Source organism: Tamandua tetradactyla, chromosome 1, assembly GCF_023851605.1.
Source record: "Tamandua tetradactyla isolate mTamTet1 chromosome 1, mTamTet1.pri, whole genome shotgun sequence".
Taxonomy (NCBI): Eukaryota; Metazoa; Chordata; class Mammalia; order Pilosa; family Myrmecophagidae; genus Tamandua; species Tamandua tetradactyla.
This window is the reverse complement of record NC_135327.1, coordinates 21,285,284-21,305,717: the sequence shown is the minus strand read 5'-3', so window position 1 is coordinate 21,305,717 and position 20,434 is coordinate 21,285,284. Positions and strand designations below refer to the sequence as shown.

Below are 20,434 nucleotides of genomic sequence, written 5' to 3'. Positions count from 1 at the left end.
TGGCCCCCACCCAGGCTGAGCCTCGGCCACACAGTGTGATGATGAGGGATGAGTCATTGCTATAGGGGGAGGGGAGAGAATGAGGTCCAGACAGTGCAGAGATCCAGGTTTGGGATCCAGAGGGGAAACCAAGGCCAAAATGGGGAAGGGCTCTGAGCAGAAACAGTAATGGTTCCAGTCCTAGTACTCCTGACTCCCAACCCAAGCCTCTATAACATGAGAGTGAAAGCCTCAGCTCTGCTCCCTTCAGCCCCTCCTGAGCCATCACGACATTCGGGAGATGGAGTAGCAGGGATCATTCACCACAATTTACACATGAGGGAACAGAGGCTCAGAGAGGGAAAGTGACTTGCCCAAGGTCACACAGCAAATTAACGTGTCCCGGGTAGGAAGCCCACCCAGAACCATGGACCAGGCTGACCACTACCTCAACTCCCATTCCCTCCCAGGAGCACATCTTAGGAAGCTCCTTTTGACTCATCAGATGCCTCCTCTGGGACTTCCTTGGCCCCTGGAGGCAGGAAATAGAGACTCAACAATATGGATGGAAAAACGGGGGTTCAGAGAGATTTTCTACCACCCGGGGCCACAGAGTACACCCCAGGCAAAGTTGGGGTGGCTCCCCACCCTGCGTAAAGCTTGGTCTTGGCCTGTCTGCAGGCCTGGGTCCCATGTCCATTGCTTTCACTTCAGCTCCCATCCCTTGGCTCCTGTGGGGAAAGAAAAAGATTTTTTACCGTAGGCACCACCGCGATGGAAGGAGTGAGTCACAGCCGGTTTGGGGTTGCTAAACCTGAGCTATACCTGAGTAAGGGCCAGGGCTCTGGGTCCAGAGTTGTGCAGACTCTCAGGGTGATTCTCAGGGTGCTGGGGGTGTCAGGGCACCCCAGGGCGCTGAGCTTGCTCTGCATTTGCATGTTCCCTCAGCGCATCCCTGCACCGGGGCAGCGGTCCCCTCTTGTGCCAGGCCCATCCCAGCGCCGATGCCGTCACCTCCCCCACAAGCTGCTCGGCGCCCACATGTTCTTCCCCTGCACTGGGCCTTTCTTGTAGACTAAGAAGGGTTAATACCCTTAATGGGACAATTCTTCTCTTCTCGCCTTGTCCCAGCCCAGAGACGTTTCCTCCAAGACCATTTCCTGCCTCTGGGTCTTGGCCAGGCCCACAGTGACCACCCCCATGGGCCTGGGAGCCACTGAGGCCACATCTGGTTTGGATTACACCAGGGCTGGTGACGCTGCCTCTTCCTGTCTGGGTCCAGTGGCCTTGAATTCCACTGGCCACCCTGGGCCCAACAGGGCAGTGGTGAGAAAAGATTCAGCCAGTGACAGGGCCCCCCCCAACCACCACCAAGGGGTGAAGCAGCCAGGGCTGTTCTGAGGGTTGTGCCCGCCCGGACAAGCTTCCCCCCAAAACAGCACCCACACACCTGTCCCTGCTCCCTTCCTTAGCTCTAGTAGGTAACACTTATTGAGCACTCACTATGTACCAGGCACGGCACCAAGTGCTTCCCAGGTATTGCCTCACTGCATCCCCTCCCTGTGAAGGAGTGTTCTCATTATCTGCATTCACAGATAAGGAAACTGAGGCACAGGGAGTTTATGGGGCAAGCCCATGGTTTTCCAGCCAGTAAATGGAGTTTTACAGCCAGCCATCTGACTTCCGGCACATCCAGTCATTCCCGAACATTGAGCCCCTGCCTGGCCTGAGCCCAAGTCAGAGCTGGAGATGAATTAGTCACGACCCATGCCCTCAAGAAACTCACAGCTTCTGGGACCCGGTGGGAAGGTGAGAATCAGGATGAAGGCCGGGGGAGGGGGGGCGGGGGCGCGGCGGGGTATCCAAGAAACCATGAGGACATGAAGGAGACACTAACCCCTATTGTCTTCCCTCCAGTGGGAGCAGCATCCAAGCTGGCACCAAATAAGGAGAAAGGTTTTCCAGATAAAGAGTGAGGAAGGTGTCCCAGGCAGAGGGGCCTGCATGCCTAAAGACTTGGAGCTAGGAACAAGTTTGTCTTGGAGTATTCCAGGAGGGCTTTTAGCAGGAAATAAATCTAGAGAATTTGGCAGGGGCCTTGAATGCCGGGTTGAATTGAGGTAATAGGGAGCCATAGAAGGGTTTTGAGCAAGAGAGGGAGATGTGCTTTAGAAGACTACCTGCAGCCAGGGAGGGCAGTGAGGAGGGAAAGGGAGAGTGGAGGCAGGGAGACCAGGGAGAGGTTGGGCCTTGTCTGCTGAGAGGCTGTGAGGGCTGCAGGGCTGGGAGGCAGGAGGCACAGATCTCAGATATCTCTTAGGAAAACAGGCAGATGATGGAGAGATTGGGTGCTACATCAGACAGAGTGGGGTTCAGATTTACATATTCACCCTCTCTGAGGCATAGTTTTCCTTCCTGTAAAATGGGGTAATAACAGTACCTGCTTCCCAAGGCCAACCCAAAATTTACCTGAAATAATGTAGCATATGCTGCTGAGGGTATGTTCGTTCCACAACTATTTCTTAAGCCCCTACTATGTCCCAGACACTGCTGTAGGTGCTGGGGACAAACAGAGAGTAGAACAAAAAGCCCTCCCGTTGTGGAGCTTCATTCAAGGGGGAGACAGGTATTGGCTGGCTGGCACTAATGAATTGAGAATGTGCCTAAATGCACACATTTAGGGCATGAGGGTGAGGTGGTGCCAGAGGGCTTCTCTGAGGACCTTTGAGCAGAGACTTAAGGGAGGGAGGCAGGGAGCCCTGTGGATATTAGCTGAAGACTGCTCAGGCCCACGTCCTGCTCCAGTGACATCGTAAGGGGGAGACGAAAAGAACTGTAATACCGACAAAGAAATGCATAATTGCATGTTACAACAGGTGCCGTGAGAAGGAAACAGGCTGCTGAGATGGGGCAGGGTATCGCTTAGGGGGCATCTAAGCAGATGAGGGGTGGGGGCGGTGCCGCTGCAGAGGTGACACTGAAGTTGGGGTCTGGATGTGGGGGGGGGGGAGGGGGAAAGCCAGCCAGCGGGGAGGGGGCATCCCCAGTGGGAGGGAGCGGCCAGCGCAAAGGCCTAGAGTGGGAAAAGAGACCGGTTGAGGGAATCAGCTGTCTTAAGAGAGCAGGAGGGTCAGCCTATTTCAACTGTGGCCGAGGGCGAGCCAGGCAGCCTGAGGAGGAGGCAGCCCTGGCTTCTGGGAGGGTATGGGATGGGGTTCCGGCTGACTGCATGACTAAAGGGACCCTGGGGCTGTTCTTAGCCATGGAACTGCTTTCTTCTGCCCCACCCGCTGCCTCCCTGAGTCCCTCTGGACCCGCGGGATGGAGGTTTTGCCGGGTGCAAAAGGAAGAGGCAGAGAGGTCCGGGCTGTGGGGACGAGGCCTTCCCGAGGGGCTATTTTCTATTCAAATTTCACGCCCGCTGACTGACTTGTACAGAGCCTGCAGGGTGAGGTTCCCCACACTCCAGCCCTGGGTGTTGGAATCATCACTCCTACTGGAAGGATGAGAAAACTGAGACTCAAGAGAGGTGAAGCCACTTGCTCCAGGTTACACAGCAAGAAAACACAGACGCCAGGAATTGAACCTAAGCCTCGTTCTCCCCTTCTGCCCCCACTTGCTCCCTTACGCCCTACAGCAGGACATCGCCTTGGAAGTATGTCAGGTTAAGGAGGGCGTGCTCAGGGGGCCAAACTATTTATTTAACAAACACACTCCCATCCCATGCGCCAGGGCCTGTAGTGAGCACTTTACAGGCGACCCTCCCAGCAACCCCTGGAGGTAGGTTAGGTACTGTCAGTGTACCTGTTTTACTGACAAGAGAAACACAGAGAGGCGAGTAACTTGGCTGAGGTCACACAGCTAGGAAGTGGCCGAGCTGGGATGTGGACACAGGCAGCCGGGCTCCCAGCAGCCGCACGGCCTGCCTCTGGCAGCCCTGCCTGCAGGCGCCAGGAGCCGGGGTGGAGAGGGGATGCTTTGGCGGCCACCTACAGTGCCATGCTCCCTACACCGACGTGCCAGGCTGGCGAACACTGCTGCCCCACTCCCTCCCTGGCAGCCTCGGAGCACACCCCCCCTTACTCCCCCCCACCCCCCCGCTGGTGAGGGTCTCCCCACCCCTGGCCTAGGCAGTGTCCGGGTGTGGGAAGGAGTGTCCAGCTACGGGCAGAGGAATGCCGTAACCCAGGGAAGGAAGTGGGTGGGCGGGGGGTGGGGGGGTGGAGATAAGCGGTGGGGGGTGGGGGAGTCAGGCAGAGGAAGGCCCAGCCCTGGGGTGGGGGTGGCCTCCTTGGGGTCAGTGGGTCATCTCCGTCCTTGGGAGAGCAAAATCAAAGGACCGGCGGGTGAAGAACTTCCTGACAGTCTTTCAGAGCTGCCAAACGGGGAAGGTTGGGGGTGGGGGTGGGGTCGCCTCTGAAGGTGGTGGGGTCCCCTTTCCTGGGGGGACTTGCTGTCCTAGCGGGGATTCAGAAATCTGGCCGGAGATGCCCTTTCCACTCTGACGTGCCAAGAATCTGAGCTGCTGTGAATAAAAAACCTGAGAATATTCTGGAATGCCCCCAATTCTACCATTTTAGGATTTGATTTAGCCTAACTCTGCAAGCCGACTCAGTGCCTTCGTGCTGCTCTAACCCGCTGAGAGGGAGGCCAAGGGCCTTCCAGACACGGCCAAGCCTCCAGCGAGGCCCGGCCAGATGCTTCGCCTGCCCCGCCTTGTCCCCGAGAGCAGCAGACAGTTAAGGCAGCAGTGGTGGGGTACGACGGAGGCTTGAGAAGACAGTTCTGCCTTGCTGTGTGATCTTGGGTATGTCATTTGCCTTCTCGGGCCTCAGTCTGTCCATTTGCGCCAAGGTGCTCTCTCCGGGTGGGCCCAGCTCAGGCAATCTGAATCTCCACCGAGCACCTGCCCCACCCCGCCCCAAGTGGGGGTGGCCAGGCGGGAGCCAGAGGGTGTCTGTTGGTCATGGAAAAAATGTGAGGGCAGGAGGCCCAGTGGGTGGGGTCCCGGGCTGGGCAATGAGCAGAGGGCAAGATGAGATCATGGCGTCTGGGCCTCCTAGTTCAACACCTCTGGGTCTGGGCCCTTCTCCAGGCTGTGCCCCCCCAACCCCCTCAGGCCACACCGCCCCTCTCCTCCAGGGACCCAGACCCAGAGGGTCCAGTTGCCCAGAGTCCCTCTCACTGGGCAAAGGGAGTGAATCCAAGGCCCAGAGAGGGTGGGCACTGGTCCAGGGTCACACAGCGAGTTTGAGGCAGATCTTAAGCCCAGGATTCCTGCTTGGGGATTGGGGGTGAAGGAACTTGTCTTCACTTCTTGCTTACATTGGGGGGGGGGGGCAGAAAGGAATGTGGAAAGGCGACTCATACCCAGAGCCAAGTCTGCCCCTGGGTTTGGTTGACCCTCTTGCATCTTCCCTCAGGGGGCAGGAGGGCAGGGCATTCAGCCTTCCTCTCCCCAAGGCCCCCACCCCATTTCAGATATTAAACCTCCTCAGGGCTGGGCTGGGCAGGATGTTGGGCACAGACCTGGGAGCCCAGCCGGGCCTGCCTCTCCATCCTCCCACTAGCCCAGGACATGGGCTGGGAAGGAGCCGGGGTCACAGGTCTCCACAAGAATGCGCCAGGGATCAGTGCCCAGCAGAAGCCTTACTCCCTGACCCAGCCAAGAAAGAGGTTTGTCTGTCCTTTTTAGCTGTCTATCTCTCTCCATCACTCACACACACACACACACACACACACACGCCCTGACTCACACTGACCCCCCCATCCAGGCACGCACCATGGTAAAAACTCACACATGGGCCCCCTACCTCCTGGTCAGCCACGCCCCTTACACACACAGGACATCCGCCTCGCAGCCCCCTGCCCCCCGCGGCTGCCCAGATGAGACAGGGCGGACCCGCACTCCTTCCCGCTGCTTGATGGGTTCAGGGCTGGGGTCAGGAGGCCCAGTGGGGAAGGGTCCCGCAGCTGGCCAGGCATTTCCCCACCCCTTCCGGCACAGTGAGCCCCCACCCTGCAGGTCCCCCACCACCACCACCCTGCTTTAGAGTCTGTGGGAACCAGACGGCCCGGGCTGTCCAGCCGGGCTCGCTTCCTCCCAGGCCCCAGGGGACCGGCCGGGGGAGGAAGGAGCAGCGGAGGCTGAAGTCAGTGTGGCCGCCTGCCCGAGGGAGGGCCTCTCGAGGGGACCAGGCTGCCTGCCCGGCGAAGGGGTCTCAACCCCGCCGGGTGTCCAGAGTCCTTTTCCCCTTGTGGGTCCTAAGACCCTCCAGGCCTCCAGATGCTGACACCAAGACCAAAACGGGGTTCCCTCAGCGGCACTGGGTCCTCTCTCTTCTCTCCTGACACCCATGATCCAGACGGGAAGACTGAGATTCGGGGGGAAAAAAAAACCATTTGCCTCGGCTCCCCCGGTCCTGGGATGTGTAGGGACAGTGAGGTGTCTGGTCTCCATGTCTGTTCCTCGGATGGGGGTCATGAAAAAGCCACCATTTCTTCTTCCACCCCAGGGGGCAGCTAGAGAAGGTCAAAGGTCAGGGCTGAGCCAGTTCTCCTCTGTACCCAGGACAGCTGCCTCGCCCCATGAGAGAAATGCTTTCTTAAGTCACCAGGGGAGGCCCTGCATACAGAGAATCCAGGGGAAGGAGAGAGGTACCTGCTTGTCTTTACAGCCTTCGGGGGCCCTGTCTCTGCAATGAGTAAGGAGTGTCGTCTTAGCTCTGGAATTTTAGGATTTCAAAGAAGCCCTCCATCCTCTGGGGTCGCAGCCAGCTCTGCGCCGGCTCCGTGTCCCACCCGCAGGCAGATCGGAGGCTGGAGAGTGAAGGCCGCCTGGCGCGGTGTGTAAGAGCACGCCTTCGGACTCACGCAGGCCCAGACTGAACTCCTCGCTGCCCCTCATTTGCCATCATGATCTGGAGCTCTGAGCCCTAAACTCCCTGAGCCTCAGTTTCCACCACTGTAAAATGGTTTTACATTCCACAACACACAGGATTCAGTGAGATAATATATGCGAGCCCGGGACTGAATAAATGACACCAGTGGTCATGGCTTCTATGAGTCACAGGGGTTGGAGTCGGAGAGTCAGCCCCCAGGCCACCCCAGCCTCACCCCTGCCTGGCCTCTCTTGGTTGCACCCCTTCTCTCCCTCCCCATTCTTGCTTCCCCTTCTTCTGTCTTTCTGGGAAACTCCCCGACAAAGTCCCTGGCAGGAGATGACCTCACAGGGGACATTTCAACCCAGGATCCCCCGCTCTTGCCACCCCACCCCACGACCACAGCCGCCCCACCCACAGCCAGGCATCCCGGGCCCCGGCCATGCAGTAAGCTAGCCTCATCATCACACTGCTTTATTGGCCCTGAGAGCCACAGAGTAAACCCCAAGGGCCCTGCTTCCCCTCACCCCCAAGTTTGTCCTGAAGCCCTGGGTGCCGGGCTGAGCACTCGCTGCTCCGATCCTGGCTTTCTGTCCCAGTTATCCTTGGTTTGCCAGGGCCAGGTCCTTCGAGGACTCTCCAAGTCCTAGAGCCAGCACAGTCTGGCGGGCAGTAGTTGGCAGGGGTCCCGCAGGGACTGCCTGAGGCCAGGCTGCCTTCACTCAAAGAAGAACATTCCTGGCGTCCGGTATAGGCAGGGGGTCAGCCCCAACGGGTAGCCAGGGCTTCCCTGGACAGGAAAACTGCCTGTAACCCAGGGTTCCTTGGAGTCAACTGGCAGGGGCAGTGGGGCCCGGAGTGAGGCTGGAGGGGTAGGTGGTGCAGGTGAGGGGGCTGCCGAGGCCAAGAGGTGCTCAAGGCCTGGGTCAGCCCCCATGCAGAAATTCAGTGCCTGCAGCCGGCACTGGTAGCTGTTCCCGAGGCCCGCCTCGGGGGTCAAAATGGGCGTAGGGGCCTTGCTGAAACCCTCAGCCTCAGCAAAGCCTGCGGGGAAGCCAAATGCTGGGCTCGGGGAGGGCGAGGCGGCCATGGGGAGCTCTCCTGGGCCTGCCTGCTTGGCTGTGGGCATCTCTTTGGACTCCGTGGGCGGCCGAGGCCTGGCATCGGTGGTTGCTGGGCACATGCTGGCTGGCAAAGCCCCCACCAGACCCTCGAAGCTCAGACCCTTGGGCTCTGGCAGCTCTGGTGGGAGTGGGCACTGCCTAGCAGCTGCAGTGCCAGGAACTCCTGGGTCCTGGCTGGTCACTCTGAGGGGTCCACGGTGAGCCTTGGCAGGGTGGGTCCTGGCAGGGCCCTTGAGACCCTCTGCAGCTGCCCGCCGGGTGAAGCGTCGGCGTCGGCGCAGGAAGCTGCCGTGCTCAAACATGTCGTGGCACTCGGGGTCCAGGGTCCAGTAGCTGCCCTTGCCTGGCTTGCGGTCATCACGGGGCACCTTGACAAAGCACTCGTTGAGCGACAGGTTGTGGCGGATGCTGTTCTGCCAGCCGGGCCGGTTGTGGCGGTAGAAGGCGAAGCGGCTCATGATGTAGCGGTAGATGCCGCTGAGCGTGGCCCGCTGGCCCGGGGAGCTCTGGATGGCCATGGCAATGAGCGCTATGTAGCTGTAGGGAGGCTTGGTCGACTCCGCCGCAGGGGCCAGGGGCCCGGCTGGGGGCTGCTGCTGCATGCTGTCGGGGCTGTCTGGGCTGGCGGCGGCCGGCCGGGACCACAGGGCCAGGCACCGTGTCCAGGGCGGGCATCCAGCACAGCCTGCCTGGGCTGGTTAAAAGGGCCCTTGGCCCGGCCTCCCCGCCTGGAAAGGCAAAAAGGGGTGGGCCCGCCAGGCTGCCCTCCCTTCCTCCCTGGCCCCCCTTCCCCAAAGCCCAAGAGGGGCGGGCAGGAGAGGCCGGGACTGGGAAGCTGTGAGCAGCTGCCAGGGGTGGGAGATGGGAGGGAAGGGGCTGAGACCCTCAGCCCACATGGGCTGGGTGATGGTGGCTGGGGAAGGCAGGCTGTGAAATTCAGAGACAGAAAACAAACAAAAAGAGGTAGAGGCAGAGACAGAGAACAAAAATAGATGCAGAGAAAAAAAAAACGGAGACAGAGAGAGAGACAGGAACACAGAGAGACAGGGAGAGGCAGAGACATAAAGAAAGAGAGGCAGAGACAAGATAAGAAAAAAGGGACAGTCAGAAAGAGCCACAAACAGACACAAGGTTTGCCGAAAAGTTAGAATCACAGCAAGAGACAGTAAAAATTAAAGCATTCTACCGAAGTGGGGTGGCAGGGGGAGGGGGAGAGAGAGGAGGAGGAGAAGGAGAAGGAAGAGAGAGAGAGGGAGAGAGAGAGAGGGAGAGAAGGGGAGAGAGGGGGAGAGAGAGAGAGAGGTGCGATGAGGTAGCCAAGGGACGGAGGGCCTAAGCTGGAGAACCACGAATGCAGGCAGAGAGAGAAGAGCCCAGGGACCTCTCTGGTCCCAACCCGCATCCCTTTCCTTCCTCTCCTCCTCCCACGCCTGTGGTCCAATTTCTCCTCCCTGCAGCTCAGAGCCCTCAGGGTCACACTATTCCCTGCCCTCCTAGGCCTGGCGTGCTCATGGGGAGGGGTGCCTAGGAAGGTGACAAAGACCCACGAAACCTGGTTCTGCTGTGCCCCTGGCGCCCTCTAGTGAGCGATGTGGGGAGGACAATCAGCGGGGCAGAGACCCCACCCCCCACCCCCACCCCACCTTGCCCAGAATCCAGCATCCTTGGGGGGCCAGGGTGGGGTGGTGCGCTACCGTGGTGTTTCAGGGTTTCAGGAATGGTTGTGGACTCTCTCTGGACTGAACTTTGCCCACCTCCAGCCTTGGGCTAGGGGTACAGTGAAGTCTAGGACAAACAGCCTTCCAGGAGATGGGGCAGCTTTCTCTGTATCTCCCACCCCCAAGTAACCAAGTCAGTGGGCAGCTATTGGGTGCCACTCCCTGTGCCAGGCCAGCTCCCCTCCCTTTACATTTACTCCTCTGACCAACCCTGCTCCAGGGGACTTTGTAGTTTCTTTTTGATTAGATGAAAAAAAAAAATCTAAGGATCAGAGAAGTTAAGTGACTTGCCTGAGGTCACACAGCTAGTGAATGACAGAGCTGGGATTTGATTCTGTGACTCCTTACTTTTATCCCTTCTGAGTGAGGGGCAAGAGGAGGGCACTGGAAAACAGGCCATGAGCTCCAGAAAAGTAGAGACCACGCTGTTTTATTCTATTCCCTGTGTCCGGCACTGGTCTGGCACTGAGTAGACGCTCAATAAACTGGGTAACTGGGTTGCTGAATTAAATTTAAAAGTTACCTGATTTACTTCTGTTGTTTGTTGAATTATGTCATTCCCCCTCTCCCAATAAAAGTGGATTGTTAATGTATCACTAAATGAGATTTATTATGATGGATGTGTAAGAGGATTCCTATAAACAAACTCATATATCTGAAAAGGAAAAAAAGTCTGCTCTTTGGGTGGATATGTGTTACTTTACCAACAAGGCAGGAGCAACTAAGATTTCAGGTGTCACCTCCCAAGTCTCAAGGATTCCCTACAATTCATAGTTTGCATAGATTAGTGGGACCTGCCGAGGGGGTGGACTGGTAGCTCCCATTTTGGCCTCTGCCTTAAGGCCGTGTCTGGGGGCCTGCCTCAGTTTCTCCAAAGACAGTGTCCTACTGGTGCTAGTAGGTCAGGAGTTAGAGCCCAAAGCTCAGGGTTCGGACCAGGTCCTCTGTTTTAGAGAGACCAGTGGTGGCAGCTGGGTGGAAGAATCTGGAAATTTAGAACCCCTCAGAGGGCAAGTAATTTTGTTATTGGTTGTCCCCACGCTAAAGCATCCTTGAGAATCTGCTTTAAGAAAACCTTATAACCAACTCAATGCAGGTCAAGCCGGCTCTAAGAACCACTGTGGGCATGGTGCGTCCGCCATCGGACGCCCCGGGCCCACAGCAGCCAGGCCGTCGCCCCCAAGTGGACTTCTGGGGCTCCTCACCGCGGCTGCGTGTGGCTCCCGCTGTCCCGCAGACGCCAGGGCCCCTGGCTCAGCGTGGGCAGCGCTGGACGGGGGTGGGGGGGGCAGGCGGGGGCTGGCTTTAGGGGACACAAGGGGGAGGAAGCAGGCTGCTCAGGGCTGACTCAGCTGCCTCAGCAGGTGGGAGACGCGGTCGGGGATGTGGAGCTGGGCACCCGCCAGGTCGGGGGCCAAGGCGCTTCGAATGCAGGAGGAGCTCGCGAGCGAACACCGGCTCCACCTGCAGGGGGCGGATGCGGTTGTCAACCCGCTGCACCCTTCCCGCCCCCCACCTTCCCGCTGGGCATTCACAGCCCGAGTGACAGCCACCTTCCCACACCCACAAGCGGGATGGAAGAAACTAGAGGGTCATTCAGCAGGTCGGGCGGATCCGGGACTGCAGGGAGTGGGTGAAGAGCCAAGAGGAGGCGGTGGCTCCCGCTGGAGCAGGAGTGACTCACGTGGGCCATGACAAGCCGCTCCTCGGGCTGGCCCGGGGGCCCCGGGTACTCCTCACCAAAGCACAGACGGATCTGGTACTCGGGCTCCGGGCTGCTGTCGCGCAGGTGGGCGCGCAGTTCTAAGGACACGGAGACTTAAGCGGTCTGGACCAAGGGTGGGCATGCCACTCGGTGCCCACCCTTGCGCTCATATCCCATGCCCACGTCCTGTAAGCCACATCTCCGTTGTGTGTCCGCGCTGTACGTCCACTTCCATGCCCCTATGCCTATCCCGCGTCCCACATCCGTGCCCACTTCCAGTGCTCACGCCCCTTGCTTGTGCCTTTCTGACCCACTCCATGTCTGTTGCCGCACCCCATGCCTCTCCCGTGCCCAACCTTCCTGACGCCCAGATTTGCGTCCACTCCCGGGGCTTCTGCGCCAAGCCCTTTGCTTCCACGTCCACCCCATGTTCCGCACCCTTAAGCCCCCCCTTGCCCAGGCCACACTGCCCCGCCCCGCCCGCGGCCCGGCTGCCGCGCTCTTACCCCCGAGGAAGCGGCGCGTGTCGAGGAGCTGGCAGGTGCGCTCGCGCTCCAGCTTGTTGGGCTGCGCGCGGTGCGGGGCGAGCGGGCCGCGCCAGTACACGCGGCCGGTGCATAGGCGCTTAGCGAAGACGCCCTCGGGCGCCACCCACAGCAGCACGCCGCGCTCCAGGTGCTGCAGCAGGTTCTGCAGCGCGCGGGCGCCCCGCGGCGGCTCCGGGAAGCGGACTTGCGCGACGCGCGGTGGCGACCCCAGCAGGCGCTCGGTGGCGGCCGTAGCCGCGAGGCGCGCACTCAGACGGCAGCCCTCGGCCGTGCGAGCCGTGGCCTCGTACACCAGCGCCGAGCCATAGAACACACGCACGTGCAGCCAGCAATCTGCCCCGGCGGGAGAGGAAGCACGCTGGCGGGACGTAGGGGGCGCGGCCCGCCCCTCTACCTCCACCCCCGCCCCCGCCCCCTCCCCCGTCTCCACCACGGGAAATTTTCGTGCCCTTTCCCAAATCAATGATGATAATAATTCGAGAAGTGATAGTAGCTACTACTATTACTACTAAGACTAAAGATAGCAGCGACCCAACTGAGAAACCAGCTGTAAAGTTCAATGGTTAAGGCTGCGGGATCTGCAGCCAGGGCCTTGGATGCTGATATTTCACTGCTACTTAGTAATACTATTTTCCCAGGGTTATTAGCTGTGTGACCTTGGACAAGATTCTTAACCTGTGTCCCCGATTGTGTGTCTGTAAAACGGTGGAGGCTAATGGCCGTGTCTTTCTCTCAGGGCTGTGGGGAGCGCTTAGAAGGATGCGTAGCATAAACTAACTTCGACAAATGTTAGCTGTTGTTGCCGTTGTCACTGGGGGTTTGGGCTGCGTGCTTTGGGTGACAGGGAGAGGCTCAGCCGGCCCCAGCCCTTGGCCCTCCCCGGTTCTGCACACTGGTCAGCAGGCAGGGCTTTAGGTTCCCTACCTGGATGGCCGAAACCCTCGGAGTGCGAGGGCCTCCAAGGGTGGGTGGGGTCCTGCGCCTGGTATCCTAGGGGAAGATGGGAAGCAATCAGGCATCACCTCACCCTGGACCCCTCGGTTGAGGTCCCTGAGGAGGCGGTGGAGAAGGGAGAGTGGGTGAGGAGATTCCATCCTTACTGTGGTCAGCCGAAGGGCCTAGGAGCAGAGCAGCTGGCGGGGAGGCCTGCTGGGCCAGCCTGGTGGTTGGCTCCTTGTTCCCATTCTCTGAGGCATCAGAGGCACCCTGAGCATTGGGAGAGAGGCCACGAGGGTGAGAGAGGAGACCTATGGGCCACAGAAGTTCTCAGGCTGTCCCCATGGGGGCAGAGAGAGAGGTCTGGGCAGACTGAACACCAACTGGGGCTGGATAGGATCTTCGAGGTTTCGGAATTCAACAACCTCCCCCCCCTCTCCCCACCGCCGATCACTAGAACAGAAGACAGAGTTGAAGGAGTTGGAGGTAATGGGTCAGAGATGGAGTGCACTGTGATAGGGAGAGAAATGCTGGTGGTGAATAAGGAGATGGGAAGAGAGGTGAAGGTGCTGGAGATAAGACAGATAGGGGGAAAGAGTGATGGACCTGATATTGATGCAGGCTCTAGGGACAGTGGAATGGAGCCAGGCTGATGGCAGTAGGGTGGGCTAAGAACAGAGCAATGAGCCACAAAGGATGGGGGAGAGGTGATTGGGATGGAGATAACAGAGTGATGGAGAAGGGGATGATAGGAACAGTGAGAGGGCTAGAGGTGATGAAGGTGAAGGGGATGAGGTGATGGAGCTAGAGCCATGGGGTGATGGTGGAGAGTCGATGAAGGTGGAGAAACCAGGGTTGATGCGGACAGAGTGATGGAACTGAAGACAATGGAGCTGATGGAAACAGGGAGGGAGCTAGAGCTGATGGAGGTGAAGGAAACAGAATGGTGGAGCCAGAAATGATGGAAGAGATGGAGTTGAGATAACAAGAGGTAGAGCTGATGGGACCCAGTGATGGAGCTGGAGGTGATGGAGGGGAAGAGATAAATGATAGTGCTGGAGATCATAGAGACAGAGAGGGAAGGGCTGATGGCTGTTTTGGGTGAGAGGTGACTGAGTGGAGTACTAGAAGGACACACTGACCTGGTCTGTCCTGCAGGTCAACTCTGCCACTCCCCCAGGGCATTCCTGCTGGCTTGGGGGACTGCCCTCTTCGGGGAGGGCACACGCCTTGGTCACTGCAAGGAAGGTGAGGCAGCCTGTTTTCCCCCAGGCCTTAAGAAGCACCCCTTCAACAGTGGTGACCCCAGACAATCACCTTAGCTCACCCCAGCTGCAAGGCCCACCTCTCTCTGAGCCTCAGTTTCCCTCCTGTCAAACAGAAGACAAACTGGGTGGTCTAAGGGTTCTTCTAAGTTCATCAACCCATGAGTTTAAACCTGACAAGTCCACCCTTTCCCATTTTACAGATGGGCAAAGTGAGACCCTTATTGACCAGAGAGCCACCCCGGGCCACTACCCCCGGGGTCAGGATGGTACCTGGGCCACGGGCATCCTCGGACACAATCCGGTAGACCTTGTAGGGATTGGAGATGTCCAGCTGGCTGCGCTCGTGCACCTCACAGAAGTCAGCACTCTTGTGGAGGGCACAGCGGAGCCGCGTCTTCCAGGTGGAGGGGTCCTCCTTGTCAGTGCCCTCCAGGTGCTTGCCCTTGTACACGGCCCAGGCCTGGGGGTGGGCAGGGGTACTTGAGGAGGAAGAGCCTGGGCTAGGGGGGGCTGATGCCAGGCAGAGGGATGAGGGACCGCCTTGCCCACCACCCATCCTCCCTCCTTCTCTCACAGTGTAACAGGAGGAGATGGCTGCAAAGAGGTAAACAGGAATGACTACATCCCCGGTTACAGATTGTGATATATGCTAGAAAAACATAATAATAAATCTGGCAATGGAATAGAAAATAATGGTAGTAATTTCCATTGTGGAGACCCATAAAATTAAATTCCTACGTATTGCCAAATACAAAATGGATTGCAGATGATTAAGAAAACAAATGTAAGACATAAAGTTATGAAAGTAATAGATGATAATGCAGAAGAATATATTCTAGGGGCAGAGAATGCTTCTTAAACAAAACTTCAAAGGTATGAAAATAGGATGAAAGCTTTACAATGTCTGAAATCAACAAGGGGCTAATACCTAGAACATAAAAGGAACTTCTGCAAAATCAACAAGTAGAGCATCCCCTAAAGAAAAAATTCTTGTCAAAGGACAGGAATTGGGGGTTTACAGAAGAGGAAACCAGAAGAGTTACTCAAACTCATTAGTAATCAGAGAATTGCAAATAAAAATATGAGATGTCACATATAAACTGACAACATTTAACAGCTGGGTAATGCCAGGAGTTGGCGGGGACGCGGACACTGCTGGTGGGAGTGTAACGGGGGCAGTGCCGCTGGATGGTGATGTAGCACACCTGTTCAGATAAGCCCAATCCCAGGAGCGTAGGCCCAAGGATTTCTCACAGAGGCTCAGAAGGGTACTGCGTAAGGAAATTCACTGCATTATTTTTGGTGGTGGGAGTTGGAAATAAATTTGTGTCAATCCCTGGGAAAGAGAATGCGTGTGTGTGTGTGTGTGTGTGTGTGTGTGTGTGTGTGTGTGTGTGTGTGTTATGGATGCCCGCTGTAGAGTCTATACAGCATCTAGAAACAACGGATTAGATTTACCAAGAATAGAACTCCAAAGCATGGACCTGGGTGAAAAAAAGAGTAAGACACAGAATGAGAGCTACAGCACAGTATCGTGCGTGTAAGGTAAGACTATGCACAAAACAGCAACTCCCACTTTTCAGGAACACACAAAAACCAAAAGATATGCCTTAAACATGTTAGAATGATTGTTCCCTGTGGTAGAGGTATTTATTCTAAATAAATAAGAGATGCCAGGGACCACCGTAGAGAGGGTGATCAGAGAAGGCCTCTTTGACAAGGTGAGCTGAAGCCCAAGTGAAAAGAAGAACCCAGTTTGGCAAAGAGCCGGGGGAAGATTGTGTTCTTGGTAGAAGGAACAGCAAGTGCAAAGGTCCTGAGGTAGGATGGAGGTTGATAAATTCAAGGAAGGCTGGTGTGGCTGGAGCAGAAGGTAAAAGGGGAGGGTGGTGAGAGATATGTTGCTTCCAGTTACCATATTCGGGGCAGAGGTGGATATAATTGACAGACGTCATTCATTCACAGCCCTCTGAGACCCCTGGCCTTGTAGGAAACACAGACACAGAAACAGAAGTGCCCCATTCCCATGCTGGTGTCACTTGCTAGCAGTGAGAACTCCGAAGCTTGATTTCTTTGTAAACTGCTGATAATACCTGACCTCATGGGGTTGGGGGGTGTCAGACCAACTAGCGTATGGAATGCCCAGCATAACATCTAGCGAACAATCAGCGCTGATGCATTGCAGCTTGTATTCACCGTGTTTAGGATACTCTTGAGGGGGATGTGGGCACAAGGCAGAGAGTGCTATTACTTCAGCCTGGGTGGCGATGAAGAAGGATTTCCAGAAGGGGAAGTGCAAGTATGAACTCCACAGTTGGAGGGCTGTGCCCTGAGCACCTAGAATGGTACAGGACATACTCAAGAAATATTGGTTGAATGAATTGTGTTGGGTCTTGAAAGATGAGAAGGAAGTTGCCCGGTGGAGTGACTTTCCTGGCAGCAGGGGCAGCTTGAGCAAAGGTCCTGAGGTGTGGGAAGACACGATGCATCCAGATATCAGCAAGCACCAGGTGCAGCTAGAGCTCGGAATGTGGGCCTGGGGGTTTGTGCATGTGGTCAGGGGGAGAGGCAGAGGAATTAAGGAGGAAGAAATAGGGTGGAGCTAGATCACGAATGTCCTTGGCAGCCCAGCTTCAGCCTCTGGGTTTAGGGGTGCCAGGAGGGTGTGTGTGACAATGGTGGGTTGAGGGCTGGGTCAGAGCAACCAGAACGTGGGGGAGGGCCAGCCCTCAGGAACCAGCCTCCTCTGAACAACAGCACTTAAACCTTAAGGGGCAGGCCATGTAACCACTTGTTCAACACTTATTGAGCACCTACTGTGTGCCAGGCACTGTTCTCAGTGTCACCACCCTCAAGCAGTCCTCAAACTAGGCACTTTTAATTTAGACGGAAAGGTATTCCAATGGGGGAAGCAGAGGGAGTCGGGGATGACCTGGGAGAAGACTAAATTGGAGCTTAGTAAGTGTGTGAAATACCTGAAGGCATCAGGAAAGGCTCTCCAGAAGAGGAGATGTTTAAGCTGAAGATCATGGGAGTTATCAGGCGAAGGTGAAGAGGAGTTGTTCCAGGCAGAGGGAACAGCATGTGCAAAGTTTCATGGCAAAAGGCACATGAAGCATTTAGAACTGAAAGAGCTGTCAGGCCAAATCTAAAGTTGAATGGAGAAAGGAAAAGAGCCAGGGAGAGGCAGATCACACAGGGCTTCAAGGTTTTATCACAATGGCAATGGGGAGCCATGAAAGGATTCTGAGAATGGGAGTGTCAAGACTAGGTTTGCATTTTAGAAATGCAAGAAGGAACACTGGGAAACTGAAGAGAGAATAGATTAGATGCTGGGGGACAAAGGGAAGCAGTGAGGTCATTGCAATTGTCCTGGTAGCTGATGGTGGAACTGGGGCCAAGTAGATGGACGGAAGAGAGGCTGTGGAGGAAGAGCCAGCCGGCTTGGTGATGGAGTGGATGTGCGGTCTGATAAGGGAGGAGCCCGCAGGAGACAGGTGGCTCTGAAGACTGGTAGGCAGTACCATCTTCGATGTGGGGAAGCATAAAAGCCTGTGGAGGTGAGCTGATGAGTGTGGTATGGGGATATGAGGGGTTTGAGGGGACTGCGGCCATCCAAGAGACAGTGTATCAGAGAGCCAGCCAGAGCAGCAGGTGGGGGGCTACGAGCTGCCTCTCCTTACCGAGGCCATGGCAGGGGGGAGAGGGGCTGAGGCCGGAGGAGGGCTGGAAACCCCAACTGAGGTCAGGGGGTGGAGAGGAGGCTGAGAAGGAGCAGCCAGGGAGGTAAAAGGAAAATGGGGGAAAGGGGTAAGCAAAGATTCCAGAAACCAGATGCAAACCAGCTGAGAGTATTTCACGGAGGGCTGGTCTGTCAGGCCCAGAGGCACCCAGAGGTCAAGGAAGACGACAATTTGACTTCTAGAGATGTTAGCAAGAGGGTAGGGAACTAGAGTCAGGTGGGAGCAGGGCTGACAGGAGAGGGGACCTGATGAGGAGACTTCCCAGGAGCCTCAGGCTGTGAGAGAAGGAGAACCCAGGCCAGCGGAGGGGGAGCTGGAGGCAGGCGCCCTGTTTAGGATGGCACTGGCCGCCCAGTGTGTGGTTGGGTGGTTTATTACTGATGAGAGATATTCCAGAGTATAAAGGCTGCTGGGAAGGAACCAGTTGGGAGGAAGTTAAGGCTGAAGGTAAAAAAAAAAAAGGGAGGGCAACAGGAGGAAGTTCCTGCTAGGGGCTGCTATAACAAGCTGCCGGGGTTGCGGTTTGGGGTGGGGGCGGGGAGTAGTGGGAATTCCCATGGGGTGGCTCTAACTTCGCCCGTGGAGAGGCCCCCTGGGAGGTGGGGTGGCGCAGGTGAGGGTGGCTCGTGGTGACTGTGTTCTAAGAGGGTGTCTGAGGTCTCGCACACCTGGAGAGAACGCCCCTCCACCTAGAGGCTACTGAGGCCCAGGGGCAGAGCAGGGGCGCGCGTGGGAGGGTCGGGTGGTCCCCGAGCCCCCGCCCCTTACCCTGAAGAGCGCGGCGTCCCGCGGCGCCCGGTAGTCGTGCTTGGCAGCGTGCTTCCAGGGGATGCGGAAGAGGGTCTTCCCCGCGTCCTCCCAGCGCAGCCCCGCGTAGCGCCCACTCTCGATCTGCGCCACCAGCCAGTCGCGGAGGCGCATGGGACCCTCAGCGCCCCCCATGCGACGCCCCCTTCGCTTCCTCCCTCCGCCGGGGGCCGTGTCCCCGGCGTGCGGCGGCGTTTGGATGCGAGCGCGTCTGGGGGGCTCGGGGCGACGTGCGCTGTGCCCCGAGGTGGCGAAAGCGAAAGTCTAGGCCAGCGGGTTTCGCTTTCCTTTTTTCCCCTCGCCTGGGAGGCCCTCTCCTTTCACCCCGTGGCAGCGTGGCCCGGAGGGCGTCAGGCCACGTGGGTGGGGGTGGGGGTGGTGGTGGGGAGGTGCCGGCGAGAGGTGCCCTGAGACACTGAGGCCAGCCAGGAGAGTATCAGGTGGGGTACCCTGGGCGCTGCCTGTCCCCAGGGGGGCCCGCGACGGGCGCCCCCAGAAGCCCCTGCCCCATCCCTGCGCCTTTTCTCTGCTCTTTGCTTCCTACCAGGAAACTTGTCAGGACCCATTCTGTCCAGGTTGGGAGGACAAAGGGCTTGTCAACCTTGAACTCCCATCCGAATGGGGGAAATAGTGAATGGTTTAAAATACACACTTCTACCCATCATCCCAGACTTGCAGAATCAGACTCTGGGCAGGAAGCCCAGGAACCAGCATTTTAAAACGAGTTCCCCCTCGGGTTTTTGTGCAGGTTATCCGTGGACCACATATGGAAAAATCGTTCCCGAAATCTTGGGTGTCCCCGTTTACTGTCAGTTTACCACTGCTGGGCCTGGCTAAGCCCTCTCCTGCAGCTCTCAGTTGGTTCCCACAACAGTATATGAAGTGAGTATAATTAGTAATTTCACTAAGGAAATTGAGGTTCAGAGAGGTTAAGGTCTTACATCAAGGTCACACAGCACGTGGGAAGGGGAGCCAGGATTAGAACCTGGGTCTCTCTGTCCCCAGAGCCCACAGTCTAAAGAGTGCCTCACACTGCCTCCCAACAGCTATGCCTCAAGTTTTTGGACTCTAGAGAGCTCTGTGACCCTCCTGAAAATAAATGTAAATGTTTTCATGCCTGTGCATTTTTTGGGGGGAGTGTATCAAAGGGGGTTTGTGATATGAATAAGGTGATATGAATGCGTCCCACAACAGGGGACACAGAGCTGAGTGACTATTCTGTTTGACCAGAGGCTGGCAGCACCATCCCTCATCTGCATTCCCCCACCCTCTGCTCCTACATCCCAACAATCACCTGGTTCTGATACTTCTACAGTTATAGTCAGGATCCGAACTCAGGCCCAACGTGCTCCAGTGGTGCACAAAGCATTTCATATGATCAAGTAAAAGAGTAATAATTACATCCAAGCAGAGGTCTTGAGTGTGTCAGAAGATCTCTTCATTTTCCTAGGTGGCAGTGGGCAGTAATTAAGAGGGCAGGTTTCTGCAGCCAGACTACGTGAGTTTAGATCCTGGCCTCACAGTTTGCTAGCCATGCACCAGCCTCAGTTTCCCCATCTGTTAAATAACAGCCCTTACTTTTTAGGGTTGCTTGAGGATTAAATAAGATGCAAGTCAAGTGCTTAGTGCAGTGCCTGAGACATAGTAAGTGCACAATAAATGGATGGTATTGTTGTTGAATTAGAGTCTGATGAAAGTAATGCTGGAGGGGAGGGGGTACTGGGA

General features: G+C 56.9%; 2 protein-coding genes across 2 annotated transcripts; both read right to left on the bottom strand.

The window, feature by feature from the left end:
* Positions 1–7,313: 7,313 nt before the first annotated feature.
* FOXS1 (forkhead box S1) lies at positions 7,314–10,970 on the bottom strand. Its single transcript, XM_077111892.1, has one exon. The coding sequence runs from the start codon at positions 8,584–8,586 to the stop codon at positions 7,579–7,581; it is 1,008 nt and encodes a 335-aa protein (XP_076968007.1). The 5' UTR covers positions 8,587–10,970; the 3' UTR covers positions 7,314–7,578.
* A 69-nt stretch (positions 10,971–11,039) lies between these two features.
* On the bottom strand, positions 11,040–19,020 carry LOC143642892 (interferon regulatory factor 4-like). Its single transcript, XM_077111880.1, is given in 9 exon segments — positions 11,040–11,088; positions 11,090–11,166; positions 11,387–11,505; positions 11,914–12,288; positions 12,880–12,945; positions 13,056–13,161; positions 14,034–14,128; positions 14,430–14,619; positions 18,671–19,020. Coding segments are annotated over 9 exon segments (1,251 nt in total). The 5' UTR covers positions 18,845–19,020.
* Between the last annotated feature and the right edge of the window lie 1,414 nt (positions 19,021–20,434).